The 20,630-nt window shown below is 37.6% G+C and overlaps 4 protein-coding genes across 6 annotated transcripts; 2 read left to right on the forward strand and 2 right to left on the reverse strand.

Moving 5' to 3' along the window:
• Positions 1-1,715: 1,715 nt before the first annotated feature.
• Positions 1,716-3,476, reverse strand: LOC122003078 (probable glycosyltransferase 2). Its single transcript, XM_042558515.1, has one exon. The coding sequence runs from the start codon at positions 3,361-3,363 to the stop codon at positions 1,987-1,989; it is 1,377 nt and encodes a 458-aa protein (XP_042414449.1). The 5' UTR covers positions 3,364-3,476; the 3' UTR covers positions 1,716-1,986.
• Positions 3,477-4,051: 575 nt separating this feature from the next.
• Positions 4,052-8,358, reverse strand: LOC122003079 (transcription factor TGA2.2-like). Of its 3 annotated transcripts, none has more exons than XM_042558516.1 (10): positions 7,910-8,356; positions 7,645-7,736; positions 7,378-7,571; positions 7,231-7,287; positions 6,996-7,055; positions 6,850-6,927; positions 6,708-6,756; positions 4,611-5,137; positions 4,364-4,509; positions 4,052-4,234 (listed from the first exon to the last, which is right to left on the reverse strand). In XM_042558516.1, the coding sequence occupies exons 1-10, from the start codon at positions 7,993-7,995 to the stop codon at positions 4,153-4,155; spliced, it is 1,371 nt and encodes a 456-aa protein (XP_042414450.1). In that variant the 5' UTR covers positions 7,996-8,356; the 3' UTR covers positions 4,052-4,152. The 3 variants fall into 3 exon arrangements, with proteins under 3 accessions (XP_042414450.1, XP_042414451.1, XP_042414452.1); XM_042558517.1 differs by having other exon boundaries at positions 4,353-4,509; positions 7,910-8,354; XM_042558518.1 differs by lacking the exon at positions 4,052-4,234 and having other exon boundaries at positions 4,368-4,509; positions 4,611-5,147; positions 7,910-8,358.
• Positions 8,359-10,489: 2,131 nt separating this feature from the next.
• On the forward strand, positions 10,490-15,951 carry LOC122003080 (60S ribosomal protein L10a). Its single transcript, XM_042558519.1, has 7 exons — positions 10,490-10,626; positions 10,811-10,850; positions 11,321-11,540; positions 12,018-12,183; positions 12,709-12,914; positions 13,343-13,851; positions 15,283-15,951. Exons 2-6 carry the CDS (start codon positions 10,846-10,848, stop codon positions 13,394-13,396), a joined length of 651 nt encoding a protein of 216 aa, XP_042414453.1. The 5' UTR covers positions 10,490-10,626; positions 10,811-10,845; the 3' UTR covers positions 13,397-13,851; positions 15,283-15,951.
• LOC121999810 (ferredoxin-3, chloroplastic-like) lies at positions 15,290-17,209 on the forward strand. The gene is made up of 4 exons (XM_042554442.1): positions 15,290-15,709; positions 16,892-16,915; positions 17,007-17,112; positions 17,190-17,209. Exons 1-4 carry the CDS (start codon positions 15,290-15,292, stop codon positions 17,207-17,209), a joined length of 570 nt encoding a protein of 189 aa, XP_042410376.1.
• Positions 17,210-20,630: the final 3,421 nt, after the last annotated feature.

Here is a 20,630-nt window from a genome sequence, read left to right on the forward strand (position 1 = left end):
TGTCAAATGATGATTCAGGTGCTACCTGTACCTAATAGGGAACTGCAATCTCAGAATCTGCCAGGTTTTCTCCATATGAAACTGCAAGACGAAGAACAACAATCATGAAACTGAGAGATAAAAGATTGCTAAGGATTGGGAACTTAACGGACTATATAAATCCAGTTCATGTAAGTGACAACCAAGTTGACAGACATTTTAGGGAAATTGTTGAACAGTATGTCACTAGCAACTTGAACTGTGAAAATTTTCCAGTTAAAGAATTTGAGAAGCTCCTTTCGACTGAATGCAGGCATTTAATGGAAAAGGGAGATCGGCAGGTATGAACTACAGATTGATTTAGAGGATGTGAAGCATGTAATATGAGAAAAATTATAAGTAAATATAAAGTTTGCAGCATCACACACCTCAGAATCAAATGCAGCTTGCAAAGTGAAAGAACCCAAGCATGATGTGCAATCACAACTGTTGAAGAAATATATCGCGCTACAGTTCATGGAAAACTCTGCACCAAGGTTTCTGGAACAATTTGCCAGAATTCATAACAAATGGAACATCATCTGGTGTCATTATCTCTTACACTAAGAATATTAGATGAATTCACGAGGAAAACAAGATTGGCGACTTTATTTGCTAAAACAACATTAACTCAGTTTCTAGAAAATCCTGCTTCCAAGCTATGACAATAAAATTAGGAGGCATTTCCAAACATATATGCAAAGGACACTTGACTACATTAAACCGTTTGAATCATTGATCAATGTTTAATTAATACAGAAGCATCAGAATCATTGTCGCCTTCATCAATATTCATCGGCCGAAGTACAAAGACAACACAGCAAGAAAATATCGAGATAATTGTCTTATTAAATCATGTATTTTCTCCCTTGATATGTAGTCAAAAAGTTTGCATATTAAACTCAAAAGCAAATTTAGCCATCACTGGGGGTGATATACGTCAATATAAATGAATATATGTGCAAAAAGAAGGAGATTTCTTTTAAATATGATAATTCCTTCTCCAACTTTCTTTTTAACTTATAAGCTATAACTGAATCTTCTGTTCTGAGAAGAGCGACTAGGTGGGAATTAGAACAATAGCTGACATCTTAGTAATTCCTGTTGTAATGTGACAATGGATTCTATATCATCACATGACCTTGCTCATCATATGGTTCATCTGGGCAAGAGATTGTTCTTAAAATAAAATTTTCTCGAATACATGTAATTGTTAGGTATGTTTGAGAGATTGTATAGCCAAATTCTAAGAGATTCAAAGATGAGCTGTACATATAGCTGTATTTTCCTTCATCGAGTATTATACATCATGAATCAAGAGTGAAGTAGGGTTAATCTGGGGCCAATTTGCAATCTCTCTTAAAAATGCACATGAACCAGAAGCTGCTGAAGACAAAAGCGAACACAATGGTCCAGTTTTACAAGACCATGGAAAGGGCAAAACATAGTGTGCCTAAAAGGGAATAGACAGGAATATTGTCTTGGTGAAGCACACACAGCTCCATATCAGACAAGACTAATAGGTAAGAGAAAGGATTCCACAGCAGACCAAAGTTGTCCAGACAAATCACCACCCTTTGGCATTAAGAGATTGAAAAACCAATTCTTATACTTCCGATAAACATATCACACAATTATTCATCATTAGTTGATAAATATATACAGGTATTAAGTTATAAATCATTTTTTGAGGACAATTGTCATTGAAACATGTTCATCATCATTACAGGATGTAAAATAAAACATATTGAGGTATTACAAAAGAAACCTTCCTTCCCTTGATAAAAACTCTAAATAAACTCGAATTTTAAAAGTTCAATTTACCTTAAGATGCAGAAAAATCTGATCTAAGGCTGGAACTCAGGCTACAAGAAGAAGCTACAACATCAAATGGAACCAGAAAAAACATGGCAGACCTGAGATTTTGTAGAACAATAGTCCATTAGTCCCATAGATGGCCTGTCTGTCTCACCCTTTGGTTTCTATCTTAGCTTCAGGATTAAGCTGATTCAAGAATTCCAATGGCTTTTCTGTCTGCTTCTTAGTCCTCTTAATCTTGTGGGTGGTCAGGTTTCCATGAGAAAACCCATACATTCTGAGCACTTGGTTATCTGCAAAATTGAAAGCTCTCTCCATGTTTTTCAAGCATCTCTCCACAGGGTAGTCACCATAGCTACCACAAGGCTTGCAGCCAACAAAATGAGTGACGAATGGCCACCTCTCGTCCCCTAGTCCGGGATGATGCTTCTCCATCATTTCCTCAAATTTCTCCACCAATCCAGTCCAGAATCCATGAAGGTAATAGGAGTTTTCGATGTAAACCTTGTCTACCCACCGATTCTTCTGCGATAGCAGTAAGTAAATGAGCGCCGATTGATCGTCGGCCTCGAACGCCGGCCGACCCTGCAGTTTGGCAGTCAGTATCTTTCCGGCTTCATCTCGAATCGGGCCTTTTGGCCCCATCGGCGCCCACGCATCAAGCAAATCGAGACTCCACTGGCAATTGCGCAGCAGAAAGCTGCCGGTGTTGAGGGCAATCCAGGAATTTTTCTCAAAGAGGAGATCGGGATAGCCATGGATAACGAGATTGTGAGAAGCATATCGGTCGAGAGGAATCTCGAAGGCCATGTCGGTAAAGAGAGCGTCGCTGTCCATCCACCAGATCCACTCCAACTCCGGGTGCGCGAGCATCAGACGGCGGATCAGCGGGAGCTTCGCCCAGTACCCTGCGAGCTCCTGGTCTAGATGCGCCATATTGTAGACGATCTCGATCCCATGGATGCGGCAATAATCGATCTTGTTCTTGGTGCCCTTCAGAAGGTAATGGTCGCCAATGGCGTTGTCGCAGGGGTTGGGCGGCGATCCAGTGACAAGTAAGGTTCTCGGCTTGCCGGTAGCGATCCGGTTCGGGAACCCTGGGTTCTCGGTCAGCCACCGCCGCCGCTGCTCGTCCCAGTCGGAGATCTTGGAGCCGAGGGTGTAGTTGGCAACGGCGGCGAGGACGTCGGAAGAGGTATAGTTGAGAGCGGCGGCAGCGGAATTAAATCCGAACGGGATCTGGTCGCCCTCGTCCGGGTCGGAGTCCGAACGGATCTCGCGAAGGATGCGGTCGATGTCCTCGACAACCTTCTTGTCGGAGCCTTCGGAGGCCTCAGAGCCTCCGCCGGCGCCGATGAGGCTCCCGATGCCAACGGTGCCGCGGAGGACGAGAATGGTGACGACACCGCAGAGGACGGTGATCTTAAGGTTGTTGAACGTCTTGCGGATCTGTCGGCGACGGGTAAGCCTGGAGCGGGCGGGGCCGGGGAGGTCTCTCGCCGGCGTCGTCTTGCCTTCCTGCCCCATCACGGGATTCTTCTTCGGCGGAGGAGGAGACGACGACGCCGCCGATAGGTCGTCAATGACGTATTTGTTCTACCTATGCTGATGGCAATTGATGCTCTAACACACCGCACATGAAACGCGAAATTTTGATTGGTCGTTTCTTTCTCTACGTCCACTTTAACAACGTTCACTCCTGTTTCCTGTCGCAGTCGGTGGATAGAAATCCTCCTAGAATTGGAAGGTCAAATATTTTAGTGTTAATTAATAAAAATTTACCAAAACTTTAAAAAAATACACGGCGTAAACTAAAAACAATACATGGCGAGGAAATTTTGATGGGATGCGATTAATGATCTCCAAAATTAATCGGTATAAATTTAATATACGATATAAATTAAAAAAAAAATACTCTTTTCCAATTGAAGCACTCTTATTTCATATCTTATCATAAAAAAATAAATAAATAATTTGTTTGTGCAAATATTAATGAGGTACTATTTAATTTTGAATTTAAGATATTAATTTAATTGATTAAATTAAAGTAGAAGTCATTAGTCAATTGCTAATCTCCATCACACGTGATTGATGGATTTGATTGTACATCGGCTATTTCGATTTTATCAAATTAATTATAAAAACTTGATTTATTATATTTAATAGATTAAGTTTGTTTTTATGGCATTTATTTGGGGCTTAAAACATTTACATATATACAGCTAAAAATGTTTTTGCAAACTGTTGCTCATGGTCAAGCACGATAATACATAATTATACTTTCGATCACATAAATAACATTTCGATTTTAATTTCTCAGTAGGGTGAAAAATGAACCGGCCGCTCCGGTTGATGAAGAGTCTGCAGGGGCGGCGTAGAGGCTCCGATCACCGAGTCCCTACGATCGATCAATATAAAGGATTAATTATTTAATTAATTAATTAATTAGGCGATCGAACTTGGAAGTAAAGAATTATTAGAGTAAGAAATTAAGCTCATCGATGGCCGTCTTCAACCTTCAACTTACTGCTGAGGCGGCCGAGAAGCCCAGAGCGAGCTCAGGGCGCGAAGGCGGGTGTAGTATTCGCCGATCGCCAGGAAGCATCTCGCCGCTTGCCGGACGGTCAGAGTCCGGCGCAACTGGTGGATCATCTGCTGTCTCAAGTTGTCGGCCTGCACGTGCAGGTCAATTAGTAGTCACCACCGGGGGGGAAAAAAATCAGATGATCGGAAAGTCGATCGGCCGGCCAGGCATTAATCTTATATATTCTTACTTGGCGGACGAATCCTTCGAGATTAGTGAGCTTGTCGAGCGCAACGACCATCTGGTTCATGTAGTTTCCGACGTCGACGGTGGAGGTGTCCGTGCTGAGAGAGGCGGCGCCGCCGGCGACGGTGTCGATGAGGGAGCAATGGAGCTGGAGGAGGCCCTGCGACAGCGCCTCCTCCGCCTGGTGCGACGACTGCTTGAGATTGCACATCCCCACCAGTTGCTGCTCCGTCAATGGGTCCAGCTGAGGGATGAGGACCTTGAGGAGGTCGGAGGGCCTGAATCCGCCGATCCAGAGGAAGCAGCGCTCGGCCGGAGTCATCCAGGCGCCGTTGAGAAGGTGGAAGACGTCGGAGTTGACGGTGATGGCTTTGAGGCGGAAGAGGTGGTCGTAGTTGGCGATGCAGTCGTCGAGGATGGTGCTGAGGTTGCCGTCGGGGAGGCGAGAATGGAGGGCGGCGCGGAGGCCGGCGATGTGCTTGCAGTTGTCGTCCAGCCACCGGGCGTATTCCACGTCGAACATGGCAGCTCCTGCACCAGACTAGACCATGAATTTATTTTTAATACATAAAAAATAAATTAAATATTATTTTAAAATTACTCTTTATTTTAGTATTTTTAAAAAATATAAAAAAATCGATTTCCCAAGACACCCACAAGTGTTAAATGGAAATTAAATTATCAATTATTTTATCTAAAAATTTTATTTTAAATTTTAGATATGATAGCTAAAAAAAATCCATTACTTAAATTTGATATATCAATTAAATTTTGCATTTATAAATAATATTTTTCTAAATTTAATAAATTAATTACATTCCTTAAATATTATAAGGAGAGAGAAAAAATAGGGAAAATGATATATGATGTAGTAAAACAAAAAATAAACGGTATTATTTTTTAAAAGTTTACCCTTAATTATTTATAATTTCATCCAAATTTAGCTATGGTAAACACTAAATTCATCATCTATAATAAAGGATATTTTGAAAGAATATTTCTCTAAATATTTTTAATTTTAAATATTAAGAGGATATTATGAAGAAGATTTAAAATCATCACATAGAGTTAGCATGATTTATCTCTCTTTTTTATTTTTTTAACCAAAAGAATAAAAAATATATATTTAATGATAGGATTTGAAATATTTAATAGTGAGATATTTAATAGGTGAACCTCATAAATATTTAGTTTATGAGATATTTAATAGTAAAATTTGAGATATTTAAGGAATAAGATATTTGAGCGATGTTGTGGATATGAGACCACAAATAATAATTAGTAGAAATATCCAATCTTACCGTGGATGTTCTTATAGAGATTAGAATGTTTAAGATGAGAAAAAATCTCCTGGTCCAAAAAAAAATAGATCAGGGGATGGTCCACTCCCAATTGCAGGTGAATCGTAATTGTGATCCGGTCGCAATTAGTTGCGATCCTTTCATGGATTCACCATCCCTATTAAGTTATAGTTTGAATTAGAGTGGACGGTTGAAGGCCACCATAAGTGCGCAAGTGTCCAAGTTGTCGAGCGCTGAGTAGGTGGTGGCCTCCGGCCAGCTGCTCTAACTCAGACTATAACTTGTTGGGGACGGTGAATCCATAAAGAGATCCCAACCAATTACGGTTGGATTACAATTACAATACGACCATAATTAGGAGTGGATCATCCCCTAGTCAATTTTTTTGTCAACCATAAGATCTAGTCTCATTTAAAATAGTTGTGCAGATATATATAAGTATGAATTTGATAAAAAATAAAAATATTAAAGACAAAGTCAAAAGATAATTTTAAAAATATTATACTTATGAAATATAAATTTTATAAATTTACGTATTAAATGAGGAAGATGAATATTGAAAAAAAAAATTAATAATAATAAAATAAGATAAATTTATTTAAATATAAATGATAATATAAGATAAAAAATTTATCCCTATCTAATAAGAGAAAATTTGATTGTTATTATTATAAAAACTTCTTAATAGTAATGGTTTTTTTATTGTCGTAAATCTCAAATTTAAGATATTTACACAAAGAGAAGCTAATAGAATCATAGATTAGGAGCAAAGTGAAAAATCTTTATGTGATTTTTATTACCTGAACTAACAGCTCCATTTGCACTCCCTCCTACCCCCACCATGAGCCCCTAATTAGCATCAACAAATCAAAATTTACTCAATCAAAAACTAACTAATCCACTGGATTATTAATTAAACCATCTGATTAAGCATCTTAACACCTGTGATTTAGCTCTTTGGAGTTCTTGCTCAAGCTGCTGAAGCCTAATCCTACTCGACTCCAATTGTTGCACATAAGCCTTGAGATGGATCAACCAAACAATTATTCCAAATTACTAGTAGCTTTTTGTAAAAACACAAAAATCACCTTTTTTCTCAGTCTGCTCTTCTTCGCTGCCTCTCTATTTTGAGCCAAACGCCTCAGAGTCTAATTAATTAATTAAAAAAATCAAAATTAGGCAAATTTAAATCTCGCAAGTATCTTTAATATGTTTAATTAATCGCTAAAGCAGCTTTCGTGGAAGAATAATATTCCACACTTTGTTTAATTTAGTGGAGAAAGAAAAGTTTAATTAAGAAATTAATGATGATGGATTAAGAACCTTGGCATCGAGTTTCTTTCCACCTTTCCCTGTCATTGAACCGGTCATATTATTTTTCTGAAAAAACCCAAACCATTTGAAAAATTTCAGAAATCGACAAGAGAGATTTGGGGACGACCACGGAACAATCGAACAGTGGTACGGTACCTTGTCTAGAGATGAAGGCCGAGAGCTTTCACTTGTCGTTGTTCCTGCTGTCGCTGCAGCCATGAAGGCGGCGCCGCCGCTGCCGGCGGCGGCGGAGTCGGAACTGCTCCTGCAAGTCTCTATCTTCTTCTCAAACCCAACAAAGGGTCTTACTCTGGTTGGCCAGGAAGGGAAGATCTCGAGCGTGGCTGCGCCTGCAACAAACAAGAACAGGAAAGACATCGGATCAGAATTAATCGAATCGAATCAAAACAAATATGTTCTTACAGTTTCTGTCTCCGGCGCTGCTGCTCTCCCTTAGCTGCACGAGGGCCTCCTCCAGCTCCCCAAAGTATGAACCTCCTCCCCCTTCATCATCACTGTTCGCGAAAAAGGAAATTAAGAAAAATATATGGAAGCTTTGTGGATAGATTTGTGTGTGTGTATGTATATATATATATATATATAAGAAAACAAGATGATCGATTGATAGTGCGGTAGTGCTGATCTATTCAAAAAGTTTGAGCGGAAAAAGGTGAAATAAAAAATATACAAGAATCTGGCTATAGCTTGAGATGAAGGTCCAGGGGCAGCAAGATGAGCAGTTGCGCTGGCTCTGTGATTTTGATTATTTGCCATCCTTCTTAGTCGTCGTCGTCTTCTTCTTCTTCTTCTTCTTCACATGCATCAGTGTTGAAGAGATCAGGAGGAAGAAGGTAGATACCACGCGAGTTGCAGGTCTCTGAGGTCGTTCATGGAGGTGTTGAGATTGAGCAGGGCTTTGGCAGGAGGAGGCAGTGAGTCCTCTGTGACCGACTGCTCGACCCCATTGGACCTTGAGAAATATAAAAAAGAGAGAGAGAATTGCAAGGAGAAGGAAAAAAGATTAAGAAAAACTGAAAACGGACGAGTTTTTGGAGCTTCTGAATTTGGACAAATGAGAGAAGAATAAGTTTAAAGGCAAAAGAAAAAACAGTGAGTGAGACTTTCATCGCCAAGAACCAAAAAAAGAGGGATTTTTAGGGGCTGTACTTCAACAACGACAATAAAATTTTAATTCCACTAATAGATAAAGTCATTAGGTGATCTTTCTATATAAATTTTATTCTATTTTATTATTATTAATGGAGTTTTTTCTACTTCTCTTCTTTGAATATGTATATTTTTCATAAACAAACATATTTGACATTGTTTTAGTCCGAATCCATGATATTTTGTTCGATTATTTATGAAATATGAATCAAAACTCTTATTACTTTTACATTACTTTTAATTTATACGCTCAAGTTAAGATTTGAATAACTTGAACAAAATTCAAATTTAAATCATTTCAAATTATAATTAAATTTAATTTGGATCGAAATTTTAGTCATTCAAATTGAACTTTAGATCGAGTCAAAATTAATTCAGTTCGTTTATACTCTTACTCTCGATTCTTCCTGATATATATATTTTTTTTTATCTTTTTTATATGTGAATTTGTTTTTGGATTCTACCTAAAAAGTCTCATATCAATGAAGATATTTTGAAACTTTTCCTTCAACTCTAGAGATGCATTCATTCCTATCCCAAACGATCGATTGTTCTTCTCCCTATTAATTATCCTACATAAAATATCTTTATAACCCGTTTCATCTTATTGCAAAGACTATTCTAAATACTTAAAACTTTAAGTTAAAAGTAATTCATCATCTCTTATTTAATAATGAATTTGTTATGTTTAGTGTTAATGTGTTATTATACTTAAATTTCATACATTCAAAACATCATATCTTGTTTGATCTAAAATAAAAGAGAACTTAATAAGCCTTGTTCAAAAGATCATCTTGGTTCTTAAGTTAGGCAAGATATTTTTACCCTACAATATGAAATTTCTAGTTTTGTCCCATAGACAAGTATTGCCATCATTATACTTGGAGTTTTTTTGTTAGTCGTGACCCTATTGTAGTATTACTCAAAATAGAAGTGCCGAAGTGAAAAACAATATCAATATTATGTATAAATGAGCCAACTGGCTGTCCCACTCATCTAATAATTAAGAATTAAGCCTAGATTTATTTGAGATTATCCCTAATTATTTGTTCATAAGTCAACATCCATCTAAATGTAAAATGCGCCCTTGTTAATTAAATACAAGCAGCAGCAATGTTGTTTAGGGCAGACTAATTAAAGTAATTAATTAACTTAATTCGATGCATTAGGTGGAAGGAGATGTGGATTTGATGCAGCTTCCACACAAAACCACTTGCTCCATAAACTATTAATTAGGTATAGGGGAAATTTCATTTTGACCCTTAAAGTTTATTAAATTATATAAATATTAAAAACATATACCGGAGATAGCGAATGAAAATGTACTTAGTCGAGAAGAACTTGGGATTAACTTTATGTGCCTACTTATGTTAACTCGACTATGCTAAATTATCGCGCATCGATGTCGAACACTTTATATTCTATCTTTTCTTTAAACAAAAAATAAAAAAATTTATGAAATGAATGTTAAGACATTGGTCCCTAACTCTCAAAAAATATTGACAAAGTTAATAAATATTCTTGTTAAATAAGACAACATGAACACAATCATTATGCCATGCTTTCGACAAGGCAACAAAGAGCACAAAAAAGGGGGCAAAAAATAGCATTTTATTGCAAACACAATTAGAACTTCAAAGGATAATTAAATCATGATAAATCATTGAGGAAAGCCATAATGTTGGATGAAGAGCAATCATACTATTCCAATAATTGAGTTCTACACTTCTACTCCAATATTTAACTCATCAAATGTTAATTACATTAATAATTAGATCAATCATTTAATTTATTTGCTCTTGTTTTTTTATAAAGGGAGGCTTGCGGTCAACCATGGAATGAAAACCCTATGTTGTTTATGAGTTGAATAAATTATTTTATTTTATTTTAATTTAAATAAATAATAATACACATATATCTTACATTTTTTATGTTAAAAAATGGCTTCTTAACCATTGTAGACATAGTGCCCTTTTTGGGATGTTTTCGATAAATTGCAAAGATGGAAGGGCTTTTTAAGGATTGTCTATCTTTCTGCAATATTTCGGCCAACTCAAGGCCCAGTCCGAGTTCAAATGGGAATATGCCCGTTGGATTTGAATCCGACGGTAGTCGGTGCTCGGCAGGGGAAATTCTAGGGTGTACACGGGACTCGCGTCTTCGTTAGTTTATTTTATACTCTCGCGCGCGCTCCCAGAAGCAATTCGGCGGCGATCTCGTTCTACCTTCTTCCTCGAGGTACGTCTTCCAAGTGATTCGTACCTTTGGCGATGCTTGTTTCTCCAATCCATTCTCGAACAAGCTCTGTTGTTTAGTTAGCTGTCCAATGTTCCGATTTTCATGTTCCTTTTTGTTGCATTTTTTGTATAAAAATTTGTTTTTTTTTATGGAGGAGTTCATCTCTTCTTTGTATTTGTTGAAGGGTCGGCCGAAAGAAGGAAGGCGTTCACGTGAAAAATGAGGTAGTTTGAAGCTTCGATTTAGTTATCTTTAGATGTTTAATTTTAAATTGTTGGAGGTTGTGTGTCTAATCACATATATCGTGAGCCACTAAAAGTATTATCGGATTCCTTTCTAGAGATGGCACTTTTATCATGCACCACTATGTATACATATATGATTATCTATATAAAGAGACATTTTATTCCCTTTATTACGCTTTGGAATACAGAAGATAAGATGGAAGGACATCTTTTCTATTAGACAATTGTTCTTCATGTTTGATTGCTTTTTTAGGTATTTTCAATAATCTTAAAAATTCCCAGTTTGTTTAATCTATTTACATTCTATGTCTCACTGGGGTAATGGGTTGCGAATCACTGATTCTTCACTTTTGTATACATTTCTTTAAGTTTTGAGTGGGCTTAAGTTCATCAAATTTTTTATTTTTTATGTTGGAATAACTTTTTTTCATGAATGTTTGTTACCACAGCAAATTGCAGAGTGATGTTCTTAGGGAAGCTATCTCTCAGGTGGTTGGTGATTCTCGAGAGAAGAAGCGCAACTTCACTGAAACAATTGAGTTACAAATTGGTTTGAAAAATTATGATCCTCAAAAGGATAAGCGATTCAGTGGCTCAGTGAAGCTTCCGCATATTCCACGCCCTAAAATGAAAGTTTGCATGTTGGGTGACGCACAACATATTGAGGAGGTATTCATATTGGAATATTTTGTTATACTGTCCCCTCTAGATCCTATTACTTATTTCTCTCTGTAGATTGGCTAAACACCATGCTTAAAAATTTTATATTGTCTTTAAATACCATTATAATAGAATTATAATTCATATTGGATGTGATGCTGGATGTTTTATTTTTGTCCACTGTTCAGATCCTTAACATCTGTCATCTGGCAAAATAACTGCAGTTAACTTCAGTTGCGTATGTATTATTTTATGCATATATTTAACTGGAAAACTTTTCCAACATATAGCTTTCTGCAGTTGGATGTTCAAAGTGTCAACGAGGAATAGTAGTGATTTGTATGCATTGGAAATATATTCTCCATTTGAATTTGCACATTCAAAATTTGTGTTGTAGGGATTGACTTTTGAGAGCACATTCGGTTGCTACTTTATATTTGTCTTCATCTTTCATTCAATTTTCTGTAATATTTTTGTCACTTCCAGGCAGAGAAGATAGGACTTGATTACATGGATGTTGAAAGTTTGAAAAAGATGAACAAAAATAAGAAGCTTGTGAAGAAGCTTGCTAAGAAGTACCATGCTTTCCTTGCATCAGAAGCTATCATTAAGCAGATTCCTCGTCTTCTTGGTCCTGGTCTTAATAAGGCAGGCAAGTAATCTTTCTTTTTAAGACCTGTTGGTTTGTGATAGGAAAACTATAATTCTCAATGGCTGATGTTTTTCAGAAGAACAATTCTTCTTCTTTTTGTCTCTTTTCTATGCTTCTACAAGAAAATTAATGATACTACACATCATCCTTCTGTATTAAAAAAAATAAAAGTGCTAGTTGAACAGGTATTATATATTTAAACCTGACTGAAACTATTTTCATTTCAAATGCTTTATTTATCACAATGCATATTGAAAAGAAACTTCTTTTGTGGGGATGATACTTTGGTTCTATTGACATGATGCCAATCCATGATCACATGGAAACACATAGCATTTGATTTGTTAATGACCATTTGTAGCAAGTTGATGAATTCTTAGTTACTAAATCTATACTTGTTTCCTCCTCATTCCCCTTCATCTATTTTTTTCATAGTTTGAAGGTTGCAACAATGGGATATGTATTCATTTTTTTTGGTTATTCTTATTTTTGTTACATTAATATCTGTTATTTATTCTTTTGCAGGGAAGTTTCCCACATTGGTTTCTCACCAAGAGACTTTGGAGTCTAAAGTCAATGAGACGAAGGCAATGGTGAAATTCCAACTCAAGAAGGTCCTTTGCATGGGTGTCGCTGTCGGCAATGTTGCCATGGAGGAAAAGCAGATTTTTCAGAACGTGCAAATGAGCGTGAATTTACTCGTGTCGTTGTTGAAGAAGAACTGGCAAAATGTGAGTTCTCTCTACTCTTTGACCACCCTTGCATTTTAAACCCTTCCTAGAAACAACAACACTAGAATTTAGTAACTACTTTTTGTTTATGTAGTGCTGAATTTTACACTCACTATGCCCATGAAATATATCTGACTCTAGTGAACCTTAGAGAAGACACCTCTCTCTCTCTCGAGATTTTCAGTAACAAGAATTCCCTGACTAGCTTTTGTCGCTGTCGTGCAGTTGAACCGTTAGTTTTGTAAAATTAGCTATGACGCATCTCTTCAGGCGAATTATACATAAATCTGCTGCGTAAAAATTTGACCTTATTGACATGAGGTTGCAATGAAAATCATCTTTTAATGTGCAGTTCGTTCCAACTCTTTTTGTATGCTTGCTAACATGATCTAGTTTTAACCTTCTCTTTTGCTTTGCTGTGTTCACAGGTCCGATGCTTGTATCTGAAGAGCACAATGGGGAAACCCTATCGCATCTTCTAACTCTTCGTATGCCCGAGTTCGAGCTTGCCGTCTCAAGATCGGACTTTTTAGCTGAATGTTTTTCGGATATCAATCAGTATAAAAGAACAGAAGCTATCTTACAGTTAGTCATTTGTTTGATCAGTCTGAAAGAACAGAAAATTCAGTTATATTAATCAGTAATATATATATTTTGATTGGTTTATTTCAAATGAATTTAAAATTATCTAAAATATGGATTAATCTTCACCGCACAACATGTGTCCGGTGAGAATCTTAAAGCAACTGGTTAAAACGATGCATTTCATGAAATGGGTCACGGCGTGATTCTCTATGCTAATTGGTTAAGAGCCTATCGGCCTGACCCTCTATTTCTATCGGCTTCTTCTTCGTCCCTCTCGCTCACTCGGCGTTTTCGCTCACAATAGCAGTGTCGATTCTTCCATCTGTTCAGCCTTCGCCGCCTCATCTCTTCGGTACTCGATCTCTTTTCTTTAGCTTAGTTTTCAAAATATCTCCCTTCCGCACGGGAACTGATTTCGATGCATTTTCTTTTTAGGTTTTACTGATTAATCCGTTCTAAATGCTCATTCTCTGGTCCTAAATTCTTGAAAGATCATTTTTTGGTCGCATTGTACCAGTTTTCTCGTTGTTTTGATGTGGATTGCAGTAATTGATGTTAGTTTAACATAGAAGCAACTGTGCAGTTCTAGTGCTCATTCTCAGGCTCTAAATGGTTATCCTCTTTTTTTTTTTTTTCTCTTGTTGCTGTTGATGTGGGTTGCACTGAAGAACCTGTGTAGTTTTACTGCTGCTGTTTAGGTGGTAATGGTTACTCAATTGTTAGCGTTTAATTTCCTGGTTGCTTCCTCTTACGACAATGGTGCCGGCATCATTTCTGATTGCTGATTTACAACGCCAGTAAAGGTTAAAAGTAACTAGCAACGCATAGCTAGCAATCATACTCTCTTTCCTGTTAGTTAAACGAGGCGATTCAAGTCAATTTCCTGATCTCTTAAGTGCCTCATTGATAGATTAAGATATCATAGGTTAACAGATGAGTGGGCAATTCTACCCAATTTAGTCATTTTGGATGAAGGGATCTCTCATCTTCTTGGTCTTCTCTTTCCTTCATGACATGTTCGTATTTAGTGAATATGTAGTATGCAGTCTTACATAGCGTTCAATGAAGAGATAAAGGAGGAGGATGAGTAATCTTAAGTGCCATATTGATAGGTTAAGACTTAGATATACATCATACGCTAACAGTTGGAGAGGCAATTCTACGTAAGTTATACTCTTTTTGGGTGATGAATTCATATCTTTCTCGCCTCGTGCCTTCATGATGTGAATTCATTTTCGATGGTATTTAGGGGCATGCTTTTTTGACAGTGTAATCTTACATAGTGTTCGATGAACAGATAAAGGAGTAGGCCAGCTAAAGTCTTAAGTGCTACATTGATAGGTTAAGATATCATTGGTTAAGAGTTGGAGAAGCAAGTTTGTACAAATTATAGTTAGTTATTTGGATGATGGATCTCAATTTCCTCACCTCTTTCCTTCATGATGTGGCTTTATATTTAGTTGATATGTAGTAGAACATAGCTTTCATTAAAGAGATAAAATCCATTTAAACGACTGAAAAATTGGTGCATATCTAGTTTTTGAGATAAAATCCATTAGCTAATCGAGATTTTTTCTTTCTGCCGAAGCTCTTGATGTGAATGGCATGATGTGGTATTTTCTTCTATTGTGTTCCTCCCAATTTAGGCAAGAAGATAAGCTTATTGTTGATTCTTTTAGGAACAAATTTAAATTTTTGGCGCAATTCCTCTAGATATGCAGCTGTTGAATTCTGCATCTTCTTTCATGGGAAGTAAAATTTGAGATGTGATTTAAATTTTCAGGTTTTCAATGGCAACTTCCACACTCGTGTCTTCCTCTATGCTTAAATGCAGCTACAGGAGCCAACTTTCTGTGGCGACGATCAAGAACCCATCCTCTTTGGGGTTCTTGAAGAGCGTCTCAAAAGCACCGCGCTTAAGGGCATCAAACTGCTTCAGGGCATCGGCTATGGCTGTCTACAAGATCAAGCTTGTCGGTCCGCAAGGGGAGGAGCACGAGTTTGAAGTCGACGACGATGTGTACATTTTGGATGCTGCTGAGGCAGCAGGTGTGGAGCTGCCTTTCTCGTGCCGAGCTGGAGCTTGCTCCAGCTGTGCAGGCATAATCGTCTCAGGCAGCGTCGATCAGTCCGACGGATCCTTCCTTGACGAAACGCAGATATCCGACGGTTATGTCCTTACATGTTGTGCCTATCCAAAGTCGGATGCCGTAATCCACACTCACAAGGAAAGCGAGCTCTACTAGCGACCATTATCGTCACAATCTCCTTGTTCTCCAGTTGAGAATTTCTCAGTGTCTTTGTTTTTGCTAGAATAACTATTAGTGGAGTGCCTTCAGTAACGTTAGAAGCTGTTTTACTATATTAACTTCCAATGCTTAGTGTGATGCATCATTTGCTCTACAATGACATTTTTTCTTAAAAAATCTTTTAAAATTTCATTATGTCAAAATAGTCCCAGAGCTTGCACAATGAGTAATGATTCTGTCTGAAAATGATAAAGAAGACTACTAGGAAGGTGGCTTCTTGGTTGACTGTGTGAGACTCTACTCCGATATGTAATATAAGGAACGTTAGTTTTGGGATAGGGAAAGAGTCTTTGATGTTGACCCTCCGATTTTCAAATCAATTACTAGAACAGTAAAAAGATGACAAAATAATCTAGTAGCAATGAGAGCACCAGCACAAATAACATTTATCACATATTTTTATCGGTGCATGGATCTCCCTTTATATAGTGTTATAGTAGGCGATGTGCACGTTTCTCAAGATGCGGATACATTTTCCCAATTATTTTATAAAAAGATTTGTCAGAGACACATCATATTTTAACAGGGCATTTACATCCCTGATATGACGAAGTTTTCATCGTACGATTTACCTATTGACCATGCTTTGTTGTTAGCGGCATTATTTCCCAGAGGGATATTGCGAGATATGGGAGGGGGGGAGGGGATCCCGATGCTCGACCGAGCGGGAGAGCCGTTCGATCGGGATTCCCTGCCCTGTTGATCTCAGCTACTCTTCTCCCTAGAGCCTCAGTTCGGCAGATTGTTTCTTGTCCGATGGGACATGTGCTTCGGTCGGCATGTAATTTACTTGGTCAGTTGTGAGCATCTGATGTTTTTTCCGTAATGATCTTGGCCGGATAAGCGATCCACTCCTATAACTACATGGTCGATCGGACAAGCGATCCACTCCTATAAGCTACATGGCCGATCGGACACTTCAAGCCCCGATTGCCGGTTGACGTTGACTTCTGTGCGGCTGACTTTGATGGGCTCGTAGGTTCTCTGATATTGTCCACCTTAACGTTCACTTCCACATCAGCTGCTGATCCTACCTTTGACTTATTCTTGATAAACACCCTTTACCATCATTATTACTTGCAGGTGTTTTTGTGTCAGGAGTTTCAGGTACGATGAACCATTATATCCTCCTCCTTTTACATCAATGCCTACGTTTACTTGATAACTTGCTCAACTTTTGTTCTATAATTTATTGCAGGTCTGTCTATTGCGCGTGGAACTACCTACTATCTCCTTTGTTATCAGCATAGCAAAGCCTACTCTTGCGTTGCTTGATACTGAAACTATTGTTGCATTATATTCTGGTTAGATACTTGATTTGCAATTGTTTTCTTTAGCATGCTGAAACTTGAGATTTGATCTTCTGCATTTTATGTTGTAGGCTATAAGAAGCTTGCCTGAAAATTTATAAACATATTTGTTGTCAAGAGATCTTTCCAATTTGAGATCGTAGTTTCAAGGTGGAAATGGAAAGGTTAGTCTTTTAATCGTCCATGTTAATTTATTCCCATTTGTGTCTTGCAGTGTCTGCAATCAACTTATTGATGATTTTACAACTATCTCATTTCTCTAGAGCAACATTCTTATTGCTATTCAACAATTTAATTCTCAATTCAGGTCTAATATTGCAAGTGCGTGGAGGCTGATTCTGCCTAATCAGAAAGACATACCAGCAAATCAATTTTGGTTTATTTAATTTAAACATTGTTTCCTTGAATACCTTAGTGGTGTAATCAATCCCTGCAAGTGACCCTATTTTTGGTTCTTATTATTAATCCTCTATTAGACGTTGAATTAAACTTGAATACATGAACTATAAATATTATATGTGTTGGTGCAGCGGAGACCGGCAAGAGGGGGGTGAATTGCTGAAAATAAAAACAAACTATACCCTCCTCGGATTTCAACTCAGAATTTAAATCAGCAACTAAATTAATGAAACAGAAAAAGAAACACGAATGGAAAAGACTCAGAGATTTAACCTGGTTATAACCAAGGAGGTTGTTAATCCAGGACAGTAGAAAAGCGTAGTAAGAAAAATCTCCTTCTCTGAAGGCGGAGAAGCCTTTTACACTTTTGAAGCTCACTAGTTGCTTAGGAATTTCTAACAGATTGATTGCTTGAGTTATTGTTGAATTCCTAGCTCCAGGGGCCTTTATATAGGCCCTGGAAATCTTATCCCGAGAGTCCAAGGCGCCTCCAACAGGGTTCAAGGCGCCTCCAACTCGATCTGCGGATAAAACTTTATCCGCAGCGCAAACGGTCAAACTGGCCTGTTCAAGGCGCCTTGAACAGGCTTGAAGGCGCCTTGAAGCTTGTTTAAGGCGCCTTCAAGCTTGTTTAAGGCGCATTCAAGTTACAGTAACTTCTGCTACAGTAACTTTCTGCTATAGTAATTTCCAGCCTCTTTTGACTCCTTTTCTTCTTCGTTTTGGCTTCCGAAGCTTCGTTCTTTTGGGTGATTACGACCAACCGGAATAGGGCTCACCCGAACCCAATTCCCGGCCTTCTCCTCGAGCAGCCTTCCGTCCGGCTTAACGTCCCTCGAACGCCACGCACGCTCTTCACGCCCACCGGAGTACTCTTCCGCAGCTCTCTCGTCCTTCGGACGCACCGAGCCCGTCGGCTCCCTTCCTGTGCCGTCCTTCTCGCTAGCTGCGTCTTCCGCTCGACTTCCTGTGCTCCTAAGCTCCTGCACACTCAGACACAGGGATCAAACACAGCAGGACCTAACCAACTTGGTTGATCACATCAAAACTATCACGGGGACCAACAATCTCCCCCTTTTTGATGTGCATCAATCCAAGTTCAAGTTAGGGTTAACATAGACATAAAGAGTAATTTTAAAGAAAAAATTACTAAACTAACAAGTTAAGCATAATTTTTGCAATTAGTAAAATGCAACACTTTTTATAAAAGTAATAACAGAAATTTTAAATTTTTTCTAACTCCCTCTTAACTTGTACTTTTCTCTTCCCCCTTTGATCACAGCAAAAATGGGGTTAAGAAAATATGAAACAAATAACTTAAGTTAAGTGAAATGTATATAATTTTAAAAAAAATTCTAAGTTAAAAATGAATTACAAAAAAATTTCTAAGTTATTCAAAAAAAATAATCCTCTAAGTCAAATTTTTGAATTTTCAGAAAAAAATTTTCTAAGAAAAAAAAATTTCTCAGTCAAAATGAATTTTTCTAAAAAAAATTTCTAAGTCAAATTTTTTAATTTTCAGAAAAAATTTTCTATCTTAATATTAATTATTAAAAAAAATTCTAAGTCAAAATGAATTTTTCCCAAAAGAAATTCTAAGTCAAATTTTTGAATTTTCAGAAAAAATTTTCTAAGTCAATAAAAAATTTCTAAATCAATAATTTTTTTTTTTAATTTTCACAATCTGACGTTTTAGAATTTTAAAAAGATTTTAAAACTTTTAAAGCATTATTTGATTCTAGTTTAATGCTTTTTCAAAAAAGTTAATTAAACATTTTCTTCCAATATTTTAGCTTCCAGGTCGTGGCGAGGCACTAGGCCTTCTTGGTTATTGGAGCAATAACCACTTCCTTAGACAAAGCTTCCATAAAGAATTTCAATGTTTAATTCTCTCACTTTAAGCTTTTAATTTTTGAAAAATTAATTAAGCACAGATTTTGGAACCCAATAGAGGTTCCTTCCTACAGGATTATTCAAAAATCTAGGGGGTACATAGTTTCTTGGTATTTTTCTAAGTTGACCTTGATGCTTCCTTATATACCAATTTAATTTACCATAAGTTCTAATTTTTGACTTTGGAAATTTTTTTAAGCATGCATCATTTTTCAATTTTTCAATTTCTAATTTTAAATTTTCATTTTCTGATTTTAGATGATCATACATTTCTAACGGGCATGCTCTTGCTAAGTTCAACTTTAGTTCAGCATTCTCTTTTTCTAATTGATCTAACTCTTTAGAAAGAGACTTGATAAATTTGAAAGTTTGAGTTGGGGTTAGATTGCGTACCTTACTTACCTGGTCTAGTGACGCTCCCCCTTCACTGCTGCTTTCTTCTTCTGATGTTCCTCCCCCTTCATCGATGCTCATCTCTGAGCTGGACGTTTCTTCTTTCTGATGGTTGGCCATCAGTGCTAGTCCCGAGAATTCTTCGACTTCCGATTCGGAGGATGACGAATCTGACCAAGTAGCCTTCAGATTCTTGTGCTTGGAGGGTTCTGGTTTCTTGTATTTTGGCTTTGCCTTTTCTTTCTCCTTTCTCTTTAGCTTTGGACAGTCATCTTTGATGTGTCCCTCTTCGTTGCAGTTGTAGCAGCGAACCGTCCTCTTCTTTCGATGATGCCTCTGCGATTTAAATTTATTAGTACTAAAAAACTTATTGAAGCGTCTTACCAGTAGTGCCGCTTCGGATTCGTCGACTGAGGCTTCGGAGTCAGAACTGTTCATCTTTGCCTTTAAGGCAATGTTCTGACTTGTCTTCTCTGCTCCGTTGGGTTCTGAAACTCGAGATTCGTGAAGTTCAAAAGTTGAAAATAATTGTTCTAACGTACTTACCTCGAGGTCCTTAGAGATGTAGTACACATCTACTAAGGAGGCCCACTCTGGAGTTCTCGGGAAGGCATTGAGCGCGTATCAGATGGAATCCCGGTTGGTTACCTCTTCTCCAAGGTTCGTTAGTTGCGTTATTAGCTCCTTGATTCTTGCTTGGAGTTGCACTACCTTCTCGCCTTGGTTCATCCGGAGGTTCGCTAACTGGTTCCGGAGGATGTCGCGCTTCGCTTCGGAAGTACCTTCGTGTAGCTCCAGGAATTTTTCTCAGAGATCTTTCGCTGAGT

This window comes from Zingiber officinale, chromosome 7A, assembly GCF_018446385.1.
Source record: "Zingiber officinale cultivar Zhangliang chromosome 7A, Zo_v1.1, whole genome shotgun sequence".
NCBI classification, from domain to species: Eukaryota; Viridiplantae; Streptophyta; class Magnoliopsida; order Zingiberales; family Zingiberaceae; genus Zingiber; species Zingiber officinale.

Bases quoted from the DNA above. Each gene is read 5' to 3' on its own strand.
- LOC122003078 (XM_042558515.1), bottom strand. From the start codon at position 3,363: ATGGGGCAGGAAGGCAAGACGACGCCGGCGAGAGACCTCCCCGGCCCC.
- LOC122003079 (XM_042558516.1), bottom strand. From the start codon at position 7,995: ATGGCAAATAATCAAAATCACAGAGCCAGCGCAACTGCTCATCTTGCT. The intron at 7,288-7,377 runs GTACCGTACCAC...GGGTTTTTTCAG, and splicing joins GGCCTTCATCTCTAGACAAG to AAAAATAATATGACCGGTTC. The intron at 6,928-6,995 runs GTGATTTTTGTG...ATCCATCTCAAG, and splicing joins AGAGCAGACTGAGAAAAAAG to GCTTATGTGCAACAATTGGA.
- LOC122003080 (XM_042558519.1), top strand. The intron at 12,184-12,708 runs GCAAGTAATCTT...ATTCTTTTGCAG, and splicing joins TCCTGGTCTTAATAAGGCAG to GGAAGTTTCCCACATTGGTT. The intron at 12,915-13,342 runs GTGAGTTCTCTC...CTGTGTTCACAG, and splicing joins TGAAGAAGAACTGGCAAAAT to GTCCGATGCTTGTATCTGAA.
- LOC121999810 (XM_042554442.1), top strand. From the start codon at position 15,290: ATGGCAACTTCCACACTCGTGTCTTCCTCTATGCTTAAATGCAGCTAC. The intron at 15,710-16,891 runs GTAATCCACACT...TATTACTTGCAG, and splicing joins CCTATCCAAAGTCGGATGCC to GTGTTTTTGTGTCAGGAGTT. The intron at 16,916-17,006 runs GTACGATGAACC...AATTTATTGCAG, and splicing joins TTTTGTGTCAGGAGTTTCAG to GTCTGTCTATTGCGCGTGGA.